Below are 20,977 nucleotides of genomic sequence, written 5' to 3' on the forward strand. Positions count from 1 at the left end.
TTAAATTTATTCAGTTAAGTCAATAAAATTATGGTTGCTTGATGTTTTAAGCTAAGTTGGTAATCTATTGTCCATGTTTGTGAAAGTAGCATGTTGATATGATATGCATATGATACTTGCTCTAAACTGGATTAAAAGGTTGTAAGTTAATAGTCTGACAGCAGGAAGATATGCTACCACACACATACATATTTCACTGACTTTTTATATGCCCATTTGTGGGACGTATTATGGTCTACCATTGTCCGTCCGTCTGTCCGTCTGTCTGTCCGTCTGTCTGTCTGTCCGTCTGTCCATCCGTCCGTTGTCAACATGTCGGACATTAATTCAAAAACGCTTTAACCAATATGCATGAAACTTTGTTAAATTGTTTATATCTATTGTTGTGAGCTCCCTTTCGTTTTTTATAAATTTCTGATTTACCGTTTCCGATTTTTGGGGTTTTATTCATTAAAAAAGGGGGGATTTTCCAGTTTTCGGACAATAACTCGAAAACAATTTCACCAATTTGCATGAGACTTTTGTGAATTGTTTATATCTATTGACATGTGCTCCCTTTCGTTTTTTATAAATTTCAGATGTACCGTTTCCGAGTTTTGGGGTTTTATTCATTAAAAAAGGGGGGATTTTCCAATTTTACGGACAATAACTCAAAAACGATTTCACCAATTTGCAAGAAACTTTGGTGAATTGTTTATTTCTATCGACATGAGCTCCCTTTTGATTTTTATAAATTTTAGACTATACGTTTCCGATTTATGGTTTTTTTTTCATTACAAAAAGGGGGATTTTCCAGTTTTCAGACAATAACTCAAAAAAGCTGAAAGCATTTTTTATGAAACTTTGGTAAATTGTTTATATCTATTGATGTAAGCTCCCTTTTAATTTTTATAAATTTTCGATTTTACATTTCCGTGTTATAAGATTTTATTTGTTTATAGTCTGACAACAGATTTACTAAGTATTGCGCAACAGCACAGTGTATTGCACAACAACACAGTGTATTGTACAACAGCAAGAAATCTTTAATTGAATATAAATTCAATTCATATAACCAATTTCAAGTTCTTTGACTACATTTATTCAGAAACCTATAATATGTCAAATATTTAATTACAATCCAAATTCAGACCTGTATCAAGCTTGAATATTGTGTCCATTTTTGCCCAAACTGTTCAGGGTTGGACCTCTGCGGGCGTATCCAGCTGCGCTCAGCGAAGCAGTTTATAATATTAAACAGTAAATCATGCTATCGTAAATGATTCATTTGCTAACCTATGTGATGCATAGTAATGTAAGGTAAATACTTTTACCAACAGGTTGTTTAGATACACTGAATCTAGCCCAGCAATTAAACCTAACAGTAAAAGAAGAGGCTAAGGAGAAACTGTCTACAGCTAAAGTTTATTCCAAAGAGGACTATGCTGTTGTCAATAGATTTGCTAGTAAGTACAATTAAGTGACAGTTTTTCACTTGTTAACTGAAACCTTTTTTTTCACTCTTGCAACTCATGCAAATAAATCTCATATTTTTTTATCTGCAATTTCAGACAGATTCATACTCCTCCAAAACTAGTTGGCACATGTGCACACTTTGGTTAAAAAATTTTGCATTGTGAAGAAAAATTCAGCACTGTATTACCACTACAAAACAAGGCATTGTATGTCATTTATTGTGGTTAAAGTTTTTCAGTCATCAATAACTTTGTCAAACCTACATGGAATTTAGGAAATTTGGACAGAAGCTTCTTTATGACCAAAATACAGTATTCAGAGCAAAATTTTGAAAATATTTATTTTCATTTCTCCATATTTTACTGATAAATGGGGACTTAGTTTTGTTTACAGTTAACATGTAGATAACAGTCTGAGGTTAAAGTTTTTCAGTCATCAATAACTTTGTCAAACCTTCATGGAATTTTATGAAATTTAGACAGAAGCTTAGTTTTGACCAAAATACAGTATTCAGACAAAAATTTTGAAAATTTTTATTTTCATTTTTCTGTATTTAACTGATAAATGGACTTTAGTTTTTTTTTTTAACATTTAACAAGTAGATAAAGTTTGGGGTTTAAGTTTGTTACACATCAATTACTTTGTCAAACCTTCATAGAATTTTGAAACTTTGGCAGAAGCTTTTTTATACGACTGCAAAAAAAATTTTGTGGTCGTATATTGGTATGACGTTGGCGTCGTCGTCGTCGTCGTCGTCTCCGTCGTCGTTGTTGTTGTCGTCGTTAAATGAATGGATCTCTATGAAATTTTACCATAAGGTTCAATACCACAAAAGGAAGGTGGGGATTGATTTTGGGGGTTATGGTACCAACAGTTCAGGAATTAGGGGCCAAAAAGGGGCCAAAAATAAGCATTTTTTCTAGTTTCCAGACAATTACTTGTGTTCAAGTGTATGGATCTCTCTGAAATTGTACTTCAAGGTACCATACCACAAAGGGAAGGCTGGGATTGAGTTTGGGGGTGATGAATCATAAGGGGGTTCAAAAAATTTGGGGGGGGATTTTTTTTTTTTTCCTTTTTTTTTTCTTTTAAAATTTTCCATTTTAAGTTGGTTATTTCTGATTTATATTTAAAAGCAAATAATAATGATATGGTAGGAGATACACACCAACCAGGATGTGTAAATTATTATATAATAAGTATTGTGCAATAGCAAGAAATTTTCAATTGCACAGTATTGCACAATAGCAAGAAATCTTCAATTGCACAGTATTGCGCAATAGCAAGAAATCTTCAATTGCACAGTATTGCGCAATAGCAAGAAATATCCAATAGCACAATATTGCGTAATAGCAAGAAATTGTCAATTGTACAGTATTGCGCAATACCAAGAACTATTTAATTGCACAGTATTGTGCAAAAGAAGATACTTCTTATAAATTGCTTATTTCTTGACCAATTTCAATGGGGTTTTATTCTTGAATTCTTGGGGTTCTTTAATATTCTGAATCTAACCGTGTAATTAGTTTTTGGATTTTGGTTCCGTTTTCAAATTGGTCTACATTATGGTCCAAAGGGTCCAAAATTAAACTTAGTTTGATTTTAACAAAAATTGAATTCTTAGGGTTCTTTGATATGCTGAATCTAAACATGTATTTAGATTTTTGATTATGGGCCCAGTTTTCAAGTTGGTCCAAATCGGGGTCCAAAATTAAACTTTGTTTGATTTCAACAAAAATTGAATATATGGGTTCTTTGATATGCTGAATCTAACCATGTATTTAGATTTTTGATTTTTGGGCCCCGTTATCAACTTTGTCCACATTGAGGTCAAAAGGGTCCAAAATTAAACTTTGTTTGATTTCATCAAAAATTGAATTCTTGGGGTTCTTTGATATGCTGAATCTAACCATGTATTTAGATTTTGGATATTGGACCATAATAGGTGAATGTCCAATTTAAAATTTTTAAGTTCTTAGACCACATTCATTCTGTGTCAGAAACCTATGCTGTGTCAAATATTTAATCACAATCCAAATGCAAAGCTGTATCAAGCTTGAATGTTGTGTCCATACTTTCCCCAACTGTTCAGGGTTCGACCTCTGCGGTCGTATCAAGCTGCGCCCTGCGGATCATTTTATTTTATTTATGATTAAGAGATAATGTCTGAAGCAAACTTTTGAAAATATTGTTTTTTTCATTTTCAGTATTTTTCTGATAGATGGTTTTTTTTTTACATTTTTACAGTTAACATTTACAGACAGTCTGGGATTAAAGACTTTTGACATGATAAATTTGTAAAACTTCATGGATTGTTATGAAACTCGGACACAAGCTAATCTTCAAGACCATGAAATAGCATTTAAAGAAAAAGTTTGAATTTATTTTGAATTTTGTATTTTATTGATAAATGGACTCACTTTTTAAGTCAATATTACACTTTAACACCTACAGCAGCAATTGCAGGCGAGACACAGGGTTCCACGGAACCCCTTACAAATTTTTATAATCAAGGATACATTCTGTTCGTTAAAAAATATGTTTTTTCCAGGTCATGGAGGAGGTTGGGGATACTCTGGTCATTCAATGGAGGCTGTCAGATTTATGTGTGATACTGATGTCTTGTTGGGAGGGTTTGGTCTCTTCGGAGGACGTGGAGAATACTATGGCAGAATTAAGGTAAGAATAATATTCAGAACATCATATTGATAATCTTTATTGGTATTAGGAACTGGAAATATGCTTTTGGGGGCTCTGATATGTAATTTTTCTGAAAGTTATATGTGCTTTGGATATTCTAGAGTGCTTGTCTCATGTAAGGGAGGTTGCAGGTTAGAACCCAGGCAGAGTCGAGCCAAAGACTTGAAAATTAACATTTACTGCTTCACTGCTTAGCACACAGCATTTAAGAGAATAAGCAAAGACTGATCAGGACAGAGTCAGAATTATGTGTCCTGGTAGGGTGACATGTCTTCCTACAGACTGTTTTTTTAGTCCCCTACTGACGAAGTTGAAGGGGACTTAAGGTTTGCACTCTGTCGGTCTGTCTGTTCATCCGTCAGTCCGGCAAATCAGTTATCCACACTTTTTTTCTTTGTGCTTGAAGATCTTGATTTGATATTTGGTATATATTTTCATCATGACAAGTTACAGATCAAGTTCGAAATTTGTTCCGTTCTGATGATTTTATCCAGAGTTATGGTCCATGGACAGTAAATTTACTCAAATATTCAGTTTTCCGCACTTTTTTTCCTTGTGCTTGAAGATAATAATTTGATAATTGGTATATAGTGTTATCATGACAAGTAACAGATCAAGTTCGAATTTTGTTCTGATCTGATCATTTTGTGTTATGGTCCTTGGACTTAGAAACTTCACCTAATTAATCATTTTTCCATCCTTTTTTGGGCATGCCTGAAGGTATTGATTTGATAATTGGTATGTAGTTTTATAATGACAAGTTATATAATAAGTACGAATTTTTTTCCGGTCTGATGATTTTGTGCAGAATAATGGTCCATGGACTTGGAAAATTCACTCAAATAATCAGTTTCCACACCTTTTTTCATCATGCTTGAAGATATTGACTTGATATTTGTTATATAGTTTACACCATGACAAGTTATAGATCAAGTATAGCATTTTGTTCCAGTATAATGAAATTTTAACCGGTAGGGGACTATGCATTGCCATGCAATACTCTCAGAATGCTTGTTCATTTTGTTTTTTGATACTTTGAATTAAGGTTGGGAGTATGCTTTGCATGACAACACATGGAATCTTGTTTTTATTGAAAACTTAAAACAGATGATTCAGTTTACATAGCCAAAATAAAAGCAGTAAACCCGTTTATTTTGCCTTAGCCAAAATAAATGCAAATAAACCAGTTTATTTTGCCTTATGTACCAGTTTCAAACATACAAATGTTTTTGTTTCTAGTTGTTTGAATTGGGCCCAGATGGAGGTGACAATGAGACAGATGGAGAAATGCTTGGTGAATCTGATGAAGTGGTGTATGAGTGTGGAGCCAGGTAGGGTATACTTGTCAGATACAGTAGATCTATAGTTTATATAATCTGTACTTTTCTATTAGCTGATCAACATATCATGTGATGACTTTACTAGCCTTCATGCTTTATACAATTTGGCACTTGCACATTTTTAACAATGGGTCAGAATGTAAAATGAGTTAAATTTTTTAATTAATATTAAGAAACTATTATATTTCATTTATTTTCAAATACAAAATGGGCATATAGTTAGCAAATTTGAAGTCGAAGTACTTCTTGTAAAAGATACATCACTTATTTTTATCACCTTAGATAAAAAAAATGCATTTCATACAGTGTATATATCTGTAGCTGTCTTATGATATAAAAATATAAGTGTACAGCAATTATAATTTTAAGTATTTAATTCATTTTTTGTAGTCATGTAGGATTTGTAACAGATGTCCTGTTTAGATTTTTTAAATATGAACTACTCAAATGCCAAATGATTGTCAGTGGCTTTTTTAACAATGATGAATTCCTAGCTGAATTCTCAGTTTTATTATACCATTTATCTTCATAGATTATAGCATCTTGTGCAAACCTTTGAGTAGTTGTAATTTTTTTAGGGAAAAATATGCAATGATGTTTGATGAGCCTATCCAGATACAGGCCCAATGTTGGTATGTGGCCTGGGCCAGAATTTCTGGTCCAAGCAGTGACTGTGGATCTAATGGTCAACCAGTTATTTCCACCGACGACCAGTAAGTTTTGAGTCTTATTTACCACAGATTTAAAAATTCAAAGATAATTGAATAAAATACTCAAATCCTTTACAATAAAATTAATGTATGTTAAAAGACCCCCTATAACAATTTTTTTCTGTGAATTCAAAGTAAGTTAGTTTATATGTCTGTTTCAGTTTACTTGTGTTGTTGGTTCTAATGTCAATAATGTTTTTTGTGTCATTTCGTCCATACACAAAACTTATCAGTGCTGCTCAAATCCAACAAAAGAAGGTCAAACCCAAAACAAAGTTGAAGAGCATTGACAACCAGTAATTCCAAAACATTGTGCCAAGTCTTGTTAAAGCCATCTATGCCTGAGAGTAGAAAAAACTTATCATTTTTGAAAGATTTTAATGTCACAAGACCTTGTTCTGATTTTTTTAAAAGCTTCACCAACAGTTTTTGTTTTAAATAGCTCTTAACAGAACTTAAATTATCTGACAAGTTGAAAATGAATTTTAAATAATGTTAAGGCTTCTAAGTGATAATTATGCATTGATGATAATGTACTAAAACCTTTTATTGGTAAAGTACATAGGAGACTGTTTCAAGTTGCTGACATTTTAAACATGCAAGAAAAATAAGAAGGTTGACATTTAAAGGTTTCAACTTTAAAAGGTTAATGTGAGAATGAAGATTTATTTTCAATTGGAGATAATTTGATTTATTTTCAGAGTTGTATTTAAATTTAAGAGTTCTAAAAAGTCCAACAATGGAACAGATGTGAATGCAGGACAAATACCACAATTATTATACAGGTAAGTTTGAAGTATTGCATTAACAAACATGAACACTGAGCAGATAACACAATTATTATACAGGTAAAATTGAAGTATGCATTAACACATGAAAACACTGGACAGTTAATGAGACATAAAAATACTGGATGTCTGTCTGCATGACCCTTCATCTGGTCTTGTAAACCCTTTTGTGTAGAAAACTTTCCAGATTTTGATAAAATTTATATCAGAGGTTTATGTTAGCAATGTCTCAGACAAGATAAAAAATCAGTGCTGATCAACTATTGTTAAAAGAGTTATGCCCGTTGGAAATATCAGTTATACAGAAAATTGTATTTTAAGTGCTCTCAATTTAAAAATAAGAAAATGTGGTATGATTGCCAATGAGACAACTTTCCACCAGAGTTCAAATGAAGTGGATTCTAAAGCAATTATAGGCATCCATATGGCCTTCAACAATGAGAAAAACCCACACTGTATAGTCAGCTACAAAAGGCCCCGACATGAAAAATGTGAAACAATTCAAACGAGAAAAACCAACAGCCTGATTTATTACAAAGCAATTTACGAAAAACAATTATGACAGACATGAACCAACGACAACCACTGAACTGCAGGCTCCTGACTTGGGACAGGCAGATAAAGAATGTGGCGTGGTTAAACATGTTTGTGAGCACTCAACCCTCCCCTAACCTGGGACAATAGTGTTACAGCACATCATAAGAACAAACTGTAAAAATCAGTAGCAATTGGCTTAACTGTAAAGATTGGTACGAGCCACAAAAACAACTAGCATTAAAAAACAGTAGAAACAAAGCACTGAAATAAGAGTACAGTTATTGAAAGCTAGCTCAAAGTCAATTACAATAATGAATAAATCATGTTCTCCCAGACTAAAGTATCAATCAGTACACATGTCACAGATTTGGTGTTAAAACGTTTTAAACAGTCTGAGAAATGCATGACCTAGTATAATCAATGTCTTCAATGATCTATTATTTTTACAGGAGTTATGTCTCTTTGAAATGTAATTTATATTGAACATTGCATTGTTATCACTCCAAAACCTACATTTTTTGTTGAATTGTTATGAAGTTCATATCAAATGCTTATATCAGTAAAGTCTTTGGAGAGTGTCCACCAACTGTTTTTACAGGAGTTCATCCCCATGGAAATAAAAGTGTATGGAAAATAACATGCTTAGTGATCACATGCCTACATTTCTTGTAAGATATTAATGAAAAGTGTAAAAGAACTTGTTTAAGGTTATTGCCCTTAGCAAGATATGTGCAACTGAGGGGATGGTAAAACTCTGTTTTTTAGCTCACCGGGGCCAGAAGGGCCCCATGTGAGCTTATGCCATCACTTGGCGTCCGTCGTTGTCCGTCGTCTGTCGTCGTCTGTCGGTGTAAACTATTTAAAAAATCTTCTCCTCTGAAACTACTGGGCCAAATAACTTCAAACTTTAACTAAATGTTCCTTAGGGTATCTAGTTTATAAATTGTATCCGAAGTTTTGATCCATCGACAAACATGGCCACCATGGCTAAAAATAGAACATAGGGGTCAAATGCAGTTTCTGGCTTATATCTTAAAAACTAAAGCTTTTAGAGCAAATCTGACATGGGGTAAAATTGTTCAATTGGTCAAGATCTATCAGCCCTGAAATTTTCAGACGAATCGAACAACCCTTGTTGGGTTGCTGCCACCAAATTGGTAGTTTTAACAAAATTTTGCAGTTTTTTGTTGTCGAGCTTGCGACCTTTGTAGCAGAAAGCTCGACATAGGGATAGTGATCTGGTGGCGGCAGCGGATACGGCGGCGGCGGCGTTAGCTAACTTCTTAAAAGCTTTATATTTTAGAAGGTGGAAAATCTGGATGCTTCATACTTTGTATATGGATGCCTCATGTTACGAAGTTACCGTCAGTCACATGTCCAAAGTCCTTGACCTCATTTTCATGGTTCAGTGACTACTTGAAAAAAAAGTTAAGATTTTTTGTAATGTTAAATTCTCTCTTATTATAAGTATTAGGATAACTATATTTGGTATGTGCGTACCTTGCGAGGTCCTCATGACCGTCAGACAGTTTTCACTTGACCTCGACCTTATTTCATGGATCAGTGAACAAAGTTAAGTTTTGGTGGTCAAGTCCATATCTCAGATACTATAAGCAATAGGTCTAGTATATTTGTTGTATGGAAGGACTGTAAGGTGTACATGTCCAACTGGCAGGTGTCATCTGACCTTGACCTCATTTTCATGGTTCAGTGGTTTTAGTTAAGTTTTTGTGTTTTGGTCTGTTTTTCTTATACTGTATGCAATAGGTCTACTATATTTGGTGTATGGAATGATTGTAAGGTGTACATGTCTAGCTGACAGGTGTCATCTGACCTTGACCTCATTTTCATGGTTCAGTGGTCAAAGTTAAGATTTTGAGTTTTGGTCTTTTTTTCTAATACTATATGCAATAGTTCAACTATGTTTGGTGTATGGAAATATTTTATGATCTATATGTCAGTCACACAGGTTTTATTTGACCTTGACCTCATTTTCAAGGTTCATTGCTCAGTGTTAAGTTTTTGTGTTTTGGTCTGTTTTCTTAAACTATAAGCAATAGGTCAACTATATTTGTTGTATGGAAGAATTGTTAGCTGTACATGCCTGCCTAGCATGGTTTATCTGACCTTGACCTCAATGTCATGGTTCATTGGCCAATGTTTAGTTTACTTGGTTAATGTTAAATTTATGTGACAGTTGTAATAAAGCTTTATATTTAGGACTATCAACATAATATCAATGATTAGTAAAGAAGGCGAGACATTTCAGCATGTGCACTCTTGTTATCTTGAATATTATTATAGATAGATATAAACTGTAAACAGCAATAATGTTCAGCAAAGTAAGATCTATAAAAAAGTTAATAAGACCATAATTGTCAATTGACCCCTTAAGGAGTTATTGCCCTTTAAAGACAATTTTACACAATTTGTTCATCAAGTTTGCTAACATTTAAAAATCTTCTCCTCTGAAACTACTGGGCCAATTACCTTCAAAATTTTAATAAATGTTCCTTAGGGTATCTTGTTTATAATATGTATCCGAAGTTTTGATCCATTGACAAACATGGCTGCCATGGCTAAAAATAGAACATAATTGTCAAATGCAGTTTTTGGCTTATATCTCAAAAACTAAAGCTTTTAGAGCAAATCTGACATGGGGTAAAATTGTTCAATTGGTCAAGATCTATCGGCCCTGAAATTATCAGACGAATCGAACAATCCATTGTTGGGTTTCTGCCACCAAATTGGTAGTTTTAACAAAATTTTGCAGTTTTTATACGACCGCAAAAAATTTTTGTGGTCGTATATTGGTATGACGTTGGCGTCGTCGTCGTCGTCGTCGTCGTCTGGCGTCGTCCAGCGTTGTCCGAAGACACATTGGTTTTCGCACTCTAACTTTAGTTTAAGTAAATGGATCTCTATGAAATTTTACCACAAGGTTCAATACCACAAAAGGAAGGTTGGGATTGATTTTGGGGGTTATGGTACCAACAGTAAAGGAATTAGGGGCCAAAAATAAGCATTTTTGTAACTTCCAGACATAACTTGTGTGTTAGTGTATGGATCTCTCTGACATTGTACCACAAGGTTCCATATCACAAAAGGAATGCTGGGATTGATTTTGGGGGTAATTGCCTCAAAATTTTAGGAATTAGGGGCAAAAAAAGGGGCAAAAAACAAGCATTTTTCTAGTTTCATAACAATAACTTGTGTGTAAGTGTATGGATCTTTCTGAAATTGTACTACAAGATTCCATATCACAAAGGGAAAGCTGGAATTGAGTTTGGGGGTAATTGCCGAAACGTTTAGGAATTGGGGGCCAAAAAGGGGCCAAAAATAAGCATTTTTCTAGTTTCCAGACAATAACTTGTGTTCAAGTGTATGGATCTCTCTGAAATTGTACTGCAAGGTACCATACCACAAAGGGAAGGCTGGGATTGATGATGGGGGTAATTGCCTCAATATTTTAGGAATTAGGGGCCAAAAAGGGGCAAAAAACAAGCATTGTTCTAGTTTCAGGACAATAACATGTGTGTAAGTGTATGGATCTTTCTGAAATTGTACTACAAGGTTCCATATCACAAAGGGAAAGCTGGGTTTGAGTTTGGGGGTAATTGCCCTAAACGTTTAGGAATTTGGGGCCAAAAAGGGGCCAAAAAACACATTTTTCTAGTTTCCAGACAATAACTTGTGTTCAAGTATATGGATCTCTCTGATTTTGTACTACAAGGTACCATTCCACAAAGGGAAGGCTGGGATTGAGTTTGGGGGTGATGAATCATAAGGGGGTTAAAAAAATTTAGGGGGGGGGGATTTTTTTTTTTTTCCTTTTTTTTTTCTTTTAAAATTTTCCATTTTAAGTTGGTTATTTCTGATTTATATTTAAAAGCAAATAATAATGATATGGTAGGAGATACACACCAAACAGGATGTGTAAATTATTATATAATAAGTATTGTGCAATAGCAAGAAATTTTCAATTGCGCAGTATTGCACAATAGCTAGAAATCTTCAATTGCACAGTATTGCGCAATAGCAAGAAATCTTCAATTGCACAGTATTGCGCAATAGCAAGAAATATCCAATAGCACAATATTGCGCAATAGCAAGAAATTGTCAATTGTACAGTATTGCGCAATAGCAAGAAATATTTAATTGCACAGTATTGTGCAAAAGAAGATACTTTGTATAAATTGCTTATTTCTTGACCAATTTCAATGGGGTTTTCTAACCGTGTATTTAGTTTTTGGATTTTGGGGCCCGTTTTTAAATTGGTCCACATTGAGGTCCAAAGGGTCCAAAATGAAACTTTGTTTGATTTCATCAAAAATTGAATTATTGGGGTTCTTTGATATGCCGAATCTAACCATGTATTTAGATTCTTAATTTTTGGTTCCGTTTTCAAATTGGTCTACATTAAGGTCCAAAGGGTCCAAAATTAAACTTAGTTTGATTTTAACAGAAATTGAATTCTTAGGGTTCTTTGATATGCTGAATCTAAACATGTATTTAGATTTTTGATTATGGGCCCAGTTTTCAAGTTGGTCCAAATCGGGGTCCAAAATTAAACTTTGTTTGATTTCAACAAAAATTGAATATATGGGGTTCTTTGATATGCTGAATCTAACCATGTATTTAGATTTTTGATTTTTGGGCTGCGTTATCAACTTTGTCCACATTGAGGTCAAAAGGGTCCAAAATTAAACTTTGTTTGATTTCATCAAAAATTGAATTATTGGGATTCTTTGATATGCCGAATCTAACCATGTATTTAGATTCTTAATTTTTGGTTCCGTTTTCAAATTGGTCTACATTAAGGTCCAAAGGGTCCAAAATTAAACTTAGTTTGATTTTAACAAAAATTAAATTCTTAGGGTTCTTTGATATGCTGAATCTAAACATGTATTTAGATTTTTGATTATGGGCCCAGTTTTCAAGTTGGTCCAAATCGGGGTCCAAAATTAAACTTTGTTTGATTTCAACAAAAATTGAATATATGGGGTTCTTTGATATGCTGAATCTAACCATGTATTTAGATTTTTGATTTTTGGGCTGCGTTATCAACTTTGTCCACATTGAGGTCAAAAGGGTCCAAAATTAAACTTTGTTTGATTTCATCAAAAATTGAATTATTGGGATTCTTTGATATGCCGAATCTAACCATGTATTTAGATTCTTAATTTTTGGTTCCGTTTTCAAATTGGTCTACATTAAGGTCCAAAGGGTCCAAAATTAAACTTAGTTTGATTTTAACAAAAATTGAATTCTTAGGGTTCTTTGATATGCTGAATCTAAACATGTATTTAGATTTTTGATTATGGGCCCAGTTTTCAAGTTGGTCCAAATCGGGGTCCAAAATTAAACTTTGTTTGATTTCAACAAAAATTGAATATATGGGGTTCTTTGATATGCCGAATCTAACCATGTATTTAGATTCTTAATTTTTGGTTCCGTTTTCAAATTGGTCTACATTAAGGTCCAAAGGGTCCAAAATTAAACTTAGTTTGATTTTAACAAAAATTGAATTCTTAGGGTTCTTTGATATGCTGAATCTAAACATGTATTTAGATTTTTGATTATGGGCCCAGTTTTCAAGTTGGTCCAAATCGGGGTCCAAAATTAAACTTTGTTTGATTTCAACAAAAATTGAATATATGGGGTTCTTTGATATGCTGAATCTAACCATGTATTTAGATTTTTGATTTTTGGGCTGCGTTATCAACTTTGTCCACATTGAGGTCAAAAGGGTCCAAAATTAAACTTTGTTTGATTTCATCAAAAATTGAATTATTGGGGTTCTTTGATATGCCGAATCTAACCATGTATTTAGATTCTTAATTTTTGGTTCCGTTTTCAAATTGGTCTACATTAAGGTCCAAAGGGTCCAAAATTAAACTTAGTTTGATTTTAACAAAAATTGAATTCTTAGGGTTCTTTGATATGCTGTATCTAAACATGCATTTAGATTTTTGATTATGGGCCCAGTTTTCAAGTTGGTCCAAATCGGGGTCCAAAATTAAACTTTGTTTGATTTCAACAAAAATTGAATATATGGGGTTCTTTGATATGCTGAATCTAACCATGTATTTAGATTTTTGATTTTTGGGCTGCGTTATCAACTTTGTCCACATTGAGGTCAAAAGGGTCCAAAATTAAACTTTGTTTGATTTTATCAAAAATTGAATTCTTGGGGTTCTTTGATATGCTGAATCTAACCATGTACTTAGATTTTGGATATTGGACCATAATAGGTGAATGTCCAATTTAAAATTTTTAAGTTCTTAGACCACATTCATTCTGTGTCAGAAACCTATGCTGTGTCAAATATTTAATCACAATCCAAATGCAAAGCTGTATCAAGCTTGAATGTTGTGTCCATACTTTCCCCAACTGTTCAGGGTTCGACCTCTGCGGTCGTATCAAGCTGCGCCCTGCGGAGCATTTTATTTGTTATTATCTTGAATATTATTATAGATAGATATAAACTGTAAGCTGCAATAATGTTCAGCAAAGTAAGATCTACAAAAAAGTTAATCTGACCAATATTGTCAATTGACCCCTTAAGGAGTTATTGCCCTTTAAAGACAATTTTACACAATTTGTTCATCAAGTTTGCTAACATTTAAAAATCTTCTCCTCTGAAATATAGGTGAGCAATTCAGGCTCTTGAGAGCCTCTTGTTTATTTTTTTACAAATTGAAATTATGACATTCATAGAGCTATGGATTTATGATATGCAATGTATAGTTTATAATATTTATATTTATGCACTTACATCTTTACAGATTACCATCAAGAGAGAATAGTGGTGTTGTCAGAAAAGTAGATTATGTTGAACCAGCTCATATTCTGGGTCAGGACTTCTCGTGCTCAGTAACCCCTGTAAGTTGTTGTTATTTCCATTGGATATTTATCATATTTTTCTGTTTGTGCATCAGTCCATCTGTTAGTCATGCTTTCTATGAGTTAATACTTCTGTCTGTCTGTTCATCCCAAATTAGGTGAAAAGTTTTGATCTAAGTCAATTTGTCATGAAGTTTTGGTGACATCAACATCAAACTTATTACACATATATATTTAAAGAGATTTGGTATGATTGCCAATGAGACAGTTATACATTTAAACCATAGGACAAATACTAAGGGGTTTCTATCCCAAGAATAAACTACATGTACCTTAGTTGTATTTGGAAAAAATGTTCAGAACTTTTGGATCTTCAATGCACTTCAACTTCCTCCTATATTTTGAATTTTTGACTTTCTTGATTCTAGTATCACTACATCTGGCGTACTAAATTTAAATCCTGTTATCTATGGTGAGTTGATGTAAACAATTACAGGTCACCATGTGACTTTTAACAATGAGCAAAACAATTATAGTGTGTGATAACATTTTTTGAGACTGGGGAATTAGATGTTTGCTATACCACAGTTCATTTCAACCCACTTTTGACAATACCACTATACCAATCAGAACGAAATGTTTTGCAGTGTTTTAAGAAATGATTTTACTTATTTGTGAAACAATAAATGTTTTAAAAGGGCAAATTTTTTGTATAAAGTCAATAATTATGTAGACTTTTGAATCCCAAACTTTTTATGGCCTTAAATACGCTAATGAAATATCCGAAAACTATACCAATACAGAACGACATGTTTTTGAAATCATAGCTAAACTTTTGGTTGACAAATTTTTATTTGTTATTACAAAAAATATCTATCATTTTCTCCCTACCCAGTTTACCCTTATTACATATTATGACGTGGACCGGTCATTGTTATTGAATCTTACGCAATTTGATTGGATTAAGTTATTATTAGTTTACCTTTAAACTGTTTATATTTTTCATACATGTATATTGATTAAATCAAAACGTGCAAGAATGCTGGGACTATTATAGTCCCAGAAGAATGTAACAATAAAGATGAACAGTCGATGCCTTATTTGTTTTTATTTATTTATCAATTAAGCTCAAAATGTACAACAAAATGTATTTGAAAAATTTGTTTTCTTAAATCTGAATTATAATTGCTCTTCATTTTACATGTACACAAATGCATACAGTAACTTAAATGACCTTCAAAAACTGGACGAGTCCATATTATTTTTTATCAATGAAACTAAAGGTATGAAGGCAAGAATTGCCACTTCTTATGTTTTCACAAAATTTTACGCATATAGAGTAGAAAAATTATTTTTTAATAGCCTATTCCTGAGAAAAAAGAGAAAGTTTACAAATCATAATGTTTTATTCCATTAAACAAGTCATTTTTCAAAGAAGAGAAATGTTGAAATACATTTTACGCACGGCTACGCCAGGTAAAATTATTGTTTATCTTAACCAAAAAAAAATTTTTCAGTCTCATTATAATGTTATAATTACGATTAAATTCAAACAAACGTAGTCAGTAAATAAAGTCAAAATATGTCCGATCTGCCTATTTTTGAACATCAAAATTCAATACGATTGTTTTAAGGTCAATTTCGTCTACCTCACAAAATCGTGTTAGGCACTATAGTATGCTATAAAATGCCCTCAAATGATAAAATGTGAAACATTTAAAAAAAAAAGCCAACTACATTTCTTAAACTACAACAATAAATGAAAGACAAATACGGCAGACAGCAACTGACGACAACCACTGGATAACAGACTCCATGCTCATTGTGATGTGACATTTTAAAAAATACATACCAAATTAGGGGTTTGACCCAGAGTATGCAAATGTAATAGTGCCAGCAGTGCTTGGAGTCCTATAGACATATAGTCTTTATCTTATGTCTTTTCAAAGCTGTTTTATTTGGTTATTGGGCATCAAGCTTCCAGTGAGCATGTTATACTGTGTGACATGTTTTCATATCCATCACTCATCAACTTCCTGTTAATGGAATAAATATATGTTCATACCTATTGTTGTAAACGTAGAATTTAGAGCGTTCATATTTATAAATAAACACCATCTTTGTAGAAAATAACACGATTTATTCATACTGCATTTATCATATAGACGTTACAAAGTTCACATAAAATACAAAACGCAGGCATACACTCTGACAGTTCACACCATTCCAGCTATTCTGTTCATTCCTCAACAGTCTCCCATCCAAACATCTCTCTCCTCTCGCGTCACTATCACACAACGTCAAAATACGGGAAACAATGTTAACACTGTATTGCATAATCACCGACATGTAGACAAAGTCACAGTTATTACACCAATAATGGACATGTATGAAATTTTCATTGCAATTTTCTCAGGACCTACACATTTGAGTTTCCAGAAATTTTGTTTCAAGTTTCATGTGTGCATGATATATAATGTGATGCATTGTCCCAGCTATTGCTCATCAACTTCCTGTTTACCGAATGCTTACTTTTCTTTTACTTTATTTTTAGGAATGTTTCGATGCTCTTCTTTCATTGATACAGTGGTCATGGACTACATTTAATTCTTCCATTGTTGAAGCAGATGGTATAAAGGGAGATAACTATAATGCTGCTTTGTCAGATATCAGACAATTAGTCTACGTCAACAAAGCGTGTCTACGATTGGTCAGGACCTATGTAGGACAAATCTACCCTGATGGAAGTAAGTAAACATACTGTTGAAAAAACTTGTGTAAAAGATATTTTTTGTCGGTAAACATTTCTGTTTTAATGATATGAAAATATAAAGGGGTCACTTAGCATGAAATATTAGGTCACTAAGCATGACAATTTTGAGATTGTTAAAAACTATGTGATTTTCCAAGAATAGATCAAATTACAAACTGATTTAAAATGAAAATGTTTACAGCAACAAAATATCACTTCTTAAAATCTCCATGCAGGATTTTAAGCACTAGGGGACCTATTGCATCTCATTTTTATGTCATAATAATTTGTAATCAATAACACTATGGTTTAAAATGAGCACATTGGTGTTTTAATTCCATTTTGACTCCTTTGTTTGTCTGTTTTGAGGTATTCTACATGTATTCATACAAAAATTAAATAATAGATAAAGAATTTCAAAGAGCAGTTAGTAATTTTATAGGCAATCTTGGAAGAATCACAGAGTGAAAATAACGTTTTTAACAATCTCTGAATTGTAATGTTTTATATGCTTTCCATAGTAAATATGATCAGACAGAACCTAAATGATTGCGTTTATCAGTTGTGTGATTACTTTTCTTGAAATATCCATTATTAATAGAGTAAAATATAATAAAAGAAGATGTGGAATATACTTCACTTGAACAGTGGTATATATATATATATATCACTGAAAACAGCAACCCAACAACTTGACAACCAAAAGACATCTAGAGGTCAACATACATTCTTCACTAGTAGACAGATGTGCATACAATTGAACAAGCACTAAAATTCACAGAGTCTGACAAAGTATAAAATATCATGATTATTACTTTGTTTAATATGCAGATAAAAAGCTGTTTATATTTTACATTTACATTTATATTTTTTTTCTTTTCTTCAGCAACATCACATAGAACAGTGACAGAATCTGAGAAGCTAGCAGAATGTATTGGCAAAACTCAAGACTTACTTAGGACAATTTTAGCGGAGGAAGTTCAACCTTCAACGAAGGTCAGAGTGTACCTATCAGAGCCAGGCAGCCATTCATTGTTCCATCAGTTAGAGGAAGAAGTTCTTAATGAATGTCACATCACTTTCAGGGCCTGTTTTCATGCGTTTTATCCCACAGGAAATTTGAAGTGGTTATGTTTGTGTGATCTTCTTGGAATGTTAGACCCTGTAAGTAGAATTTATACCCTAAGATTTAAAAGTGAAATATGTTGTACAAATTATGTGTTACATCTGTAAAAAGAAGGTAAACTAAAGTTGTGAAAATTTGTTGGTTTAAAGGAATTAGATTCTATATTACTATTTGAAATTAACATTTGTACAATTTCACTCCAAAATAGGTTTCTTATAAATTTATAGTTTTTGTCGAGCCTGCGACTTTTGTCGCAGAAAGCTCGACATAGGGATAGTGATCCGGCGGCGGCGGCGGCGTTAGCTAACTTCTTAAAAGCTTTATATTTTAGAAGGTGGAAGGTCTGGATGCTTCATACTTTGTATATGGATGCCTCATGTTACGAAGTTTCCGTCAGTCACATGTCCAATGTCCTTGACCTCATTTTCATGGTTCAGTGACTACTTGAAAAAAAAGTTCAGATTTTTTGTAATGTTAGATTCTCTCTTATTATAAGTAATAGGATAACTATATTTGGTATGTGCTTACCTTGCAAGGTCCTCATGCCCGTCAGACAGTTTTCACTTGACCTCGACCTCATTTCATGGATCAGTGAACAAGGTTAAGTTTTGGTGGTCAAGTCCATATCTCAGATACTATAAGTAATAGGTCTAGTATATTCGGTGTATGGAAGGACTGTAAGGTGTACATGTCCAACTGGCAGGTGTCATCTGACCTTGACCTCATTTTCATGGTTCAGTGGTTATAGTTAAGTTTTTGTGTTTTGGTCTGTTTTTCTTATACTGTATGCCATAGGTCTACTATATTTGGTGTATGGAATGATTGTAAGGTGTACATGTCTAGCGGGCAGGTGTCATTTGACCTTGACCTCATTTTCATGGTTCAGTGGTCAAAGTTAAGTTTTGAGTTTTGGTCTTTTTTTCTAATACTATGTGCAATAGTTCAACTATATTTGGTATGTGCGTACCTTGCAAGGTCCTCATGCCCGTCAGACAGTTTTCACTTGACCTCGACCTCATTTAATGGATCAGTGAACAAGGTTAAGTTTTGGTGGTCAAGTCCATATCTCAGATACTATAAGCAATAGGTCTAGTATATTCAGTGTATGGAAGGACTGTAAGGTGTACATGTCCAACTGGCATGTGTCATCTGACCTTGACCTCATTTTCATGGTTCAGTGGTTATAGTTAAGTTTTTGTGTTTTGGTCTGTTTTTCTTATACTGTATGCCATAGGTCTACTATATTTGGTGTATGGAATGATTGTAAGGTGTACATGTCTAGCGGGCAGGTGTCATCTGACCTTGACCTCATTTTCATGGTTCAGTGGTCAAAGTTAAGTTTTTGAGTTTTGGTCTTTTTTTCTAATACTATGTGCAATAGTTCAACTATATTTGGTATGTGCGTACCTTGCAAGGTCCTCATGCCCGTCAGACAGTTTTCACTTGACCTCGACCTCATTTCATGGATCAATGAACAAGGTTAAGTTTTGGTGGTCAAGTCCATATCTCACATACTAAAAGCAATAGGTCTAGTATATATGGTGTATGGAAGGACTGTAAGGTGTACATGTCCAACTGGCATGTGTCATCTGACCTTGACCTCATTTTCATGGTTCAGTGGTTATAGTTAAGTTTTTGTGTTTTGGTCTGTTTTTCTTATACTATATGCAATAGTTCAACTATATTTGGTGTATGAAAATATTTTATGATCTATTTGGCAGTCACACAGGTTTTATTTGACCTTGACCTCATTTTCAAGGTTCATTGCTCAGTGTTAAGTTTTTGTGTTTTGGTCTGTTTTTCTTAAACTATAAGCAATAGGTCAACTCTATTTGTTGTATGGAAGAATTGTTAGCTGTACATGCCTGCCTAGCATGGTTCATCTGACCTTGACCTCATTTTCATGGTTCATTGGTCAATGTTTAGTTTTCTTGGTTAATGTTAAGTTTATGTGACAGTTGTAATAAAGCTTTATATTTAGGACTATCAACATAATATCAATGATTAGTAAAGAAGGCGAGACATTTCAGCGTGTGCACTCTTGTTACCAGTATTTTATTACTGTCCCTTCATCAAGGACAATTTGAACAAAAATATAATCTAAGTAAAATGTAGATCCTGTGTCCATGCTTTGCTTACAAGGATCTGACAACACCCTGTTCTACTTTCTGTTCTTAAGACCTATTTGTGGTAATGATACATCTTTCATAACTTAGAGGCAGACATTTAATCGATTGACATAATAATTATCATAAAAATTAGAATGGAGCATTGTTGCATGCTTGTAATACATGTATAAGCAGATGGATGCAGGATCTATATTTCAGTCAGACTGACAAAAATATCCTCTAGCAATTTTACAAAATGTTACTGTATGATAATTTAAGGAACAACTATTTATTAAATGTAAATACTTAGAATTTATTTTACTTGTGAACTTATTGCCATTTTCTTCCTTTCCAGGGGCACTTCAAATATATGGTATATGTTCTTAGTTATATCATTAAACTGTTTCAGCATTACTATTACACAATGTATTTAATTGATATATATTGTTCAAGTCATATTAAATAGATGTTTGGGGATCATGACATATTTTTGGAGGGTTGCCATGCTTAAATTTTTATGCCATGCTTACTTTCTATGCTATGCTTGTTTTTAATACTGTAGCGACATATTCGTCACTGAGTGAAATTTGAATTTTATAAAAATGATCCACAACA

At 33.2% G+C, this 20,977-nt stretch overlaps 1 protein-coding gene across 28 annotated transcripts in view; it reads left to right on the plus strand.

The window, feature by feature from the left end:
- The window catches only part of LOC127715463 (E3 ubiquitin-protein ligase MYCBP2-like), a 129,829-nt gene that overhangs the window by 29,109 nt on the left and 79,743 nt on the right, over nucleotides 1–20,977 (plus strand). For 27 of the 28 annotated variants that reach the window (XR_007988438.1, XR_007988436.1, XR_007988437.1 and 24 more), the window contains exons 28-36: nucleotides 1,320–1,445; nucleotides 4,007–4,134; nucleotides 5,395–5,486; nucleotides 6,074–6,208; nucleotides 6,907–6,990; nucleotides 14,319–14,415; nucleotides 16,931–17,123; nucleotides 18,015–18,292; nucleotides 20,718–20,735. Coding sequence is in view for 17 of the 28 variants with exons in the window: in XM_052221510.1 (XP_052077470.1) it covers nucleotides 1,320–1,445; nucleotides 4,007–4,134; nucleotides 5,395–5,486; nucleotides 6,074–6,208; nucleotides 6,907–6,990; nucleotides 14,319–14,415; nucleotides 16,931–17,123; nucleotides 18,015–18,292; nucleotides 20,718–20,735 (1,151 nt within the window). In the remaining 11 variants the exon portion in view is untranslated. The remainder of the gene's footprint in view (nucleotides 1–1,319; nucleotides 1,446–4,006; nucleotides 4,135–5,394; nucleotides 5,487–6,073; nucleotides 6,209–6,906; nucleotides 6,991–14,318; nucleotides 14,416–16,930; nucleotides 17,124–18,014; nucleotides 18,293–20,717; nucleotides 20,736–20,977) is intronic. The other variant, XM_052221517.1, reaches the window with a different exon arrangement.

Source organism: Mytilus californianus, unplaced genomic scaffold (assembly GCF_021869535.1).
Source record: "Mytilus californianus isolate M0D057914Y unplaced genomic scaffold, xbMytCali1.0.p SCAF_9, whole genome shotgun sequence".
Taxonomy (NCBI): Eukaryota; Metazoa; Mollusca; class Bivalvia; order Mytilida; family Mytilidae; genus Mytilus; species Mytilus californianus.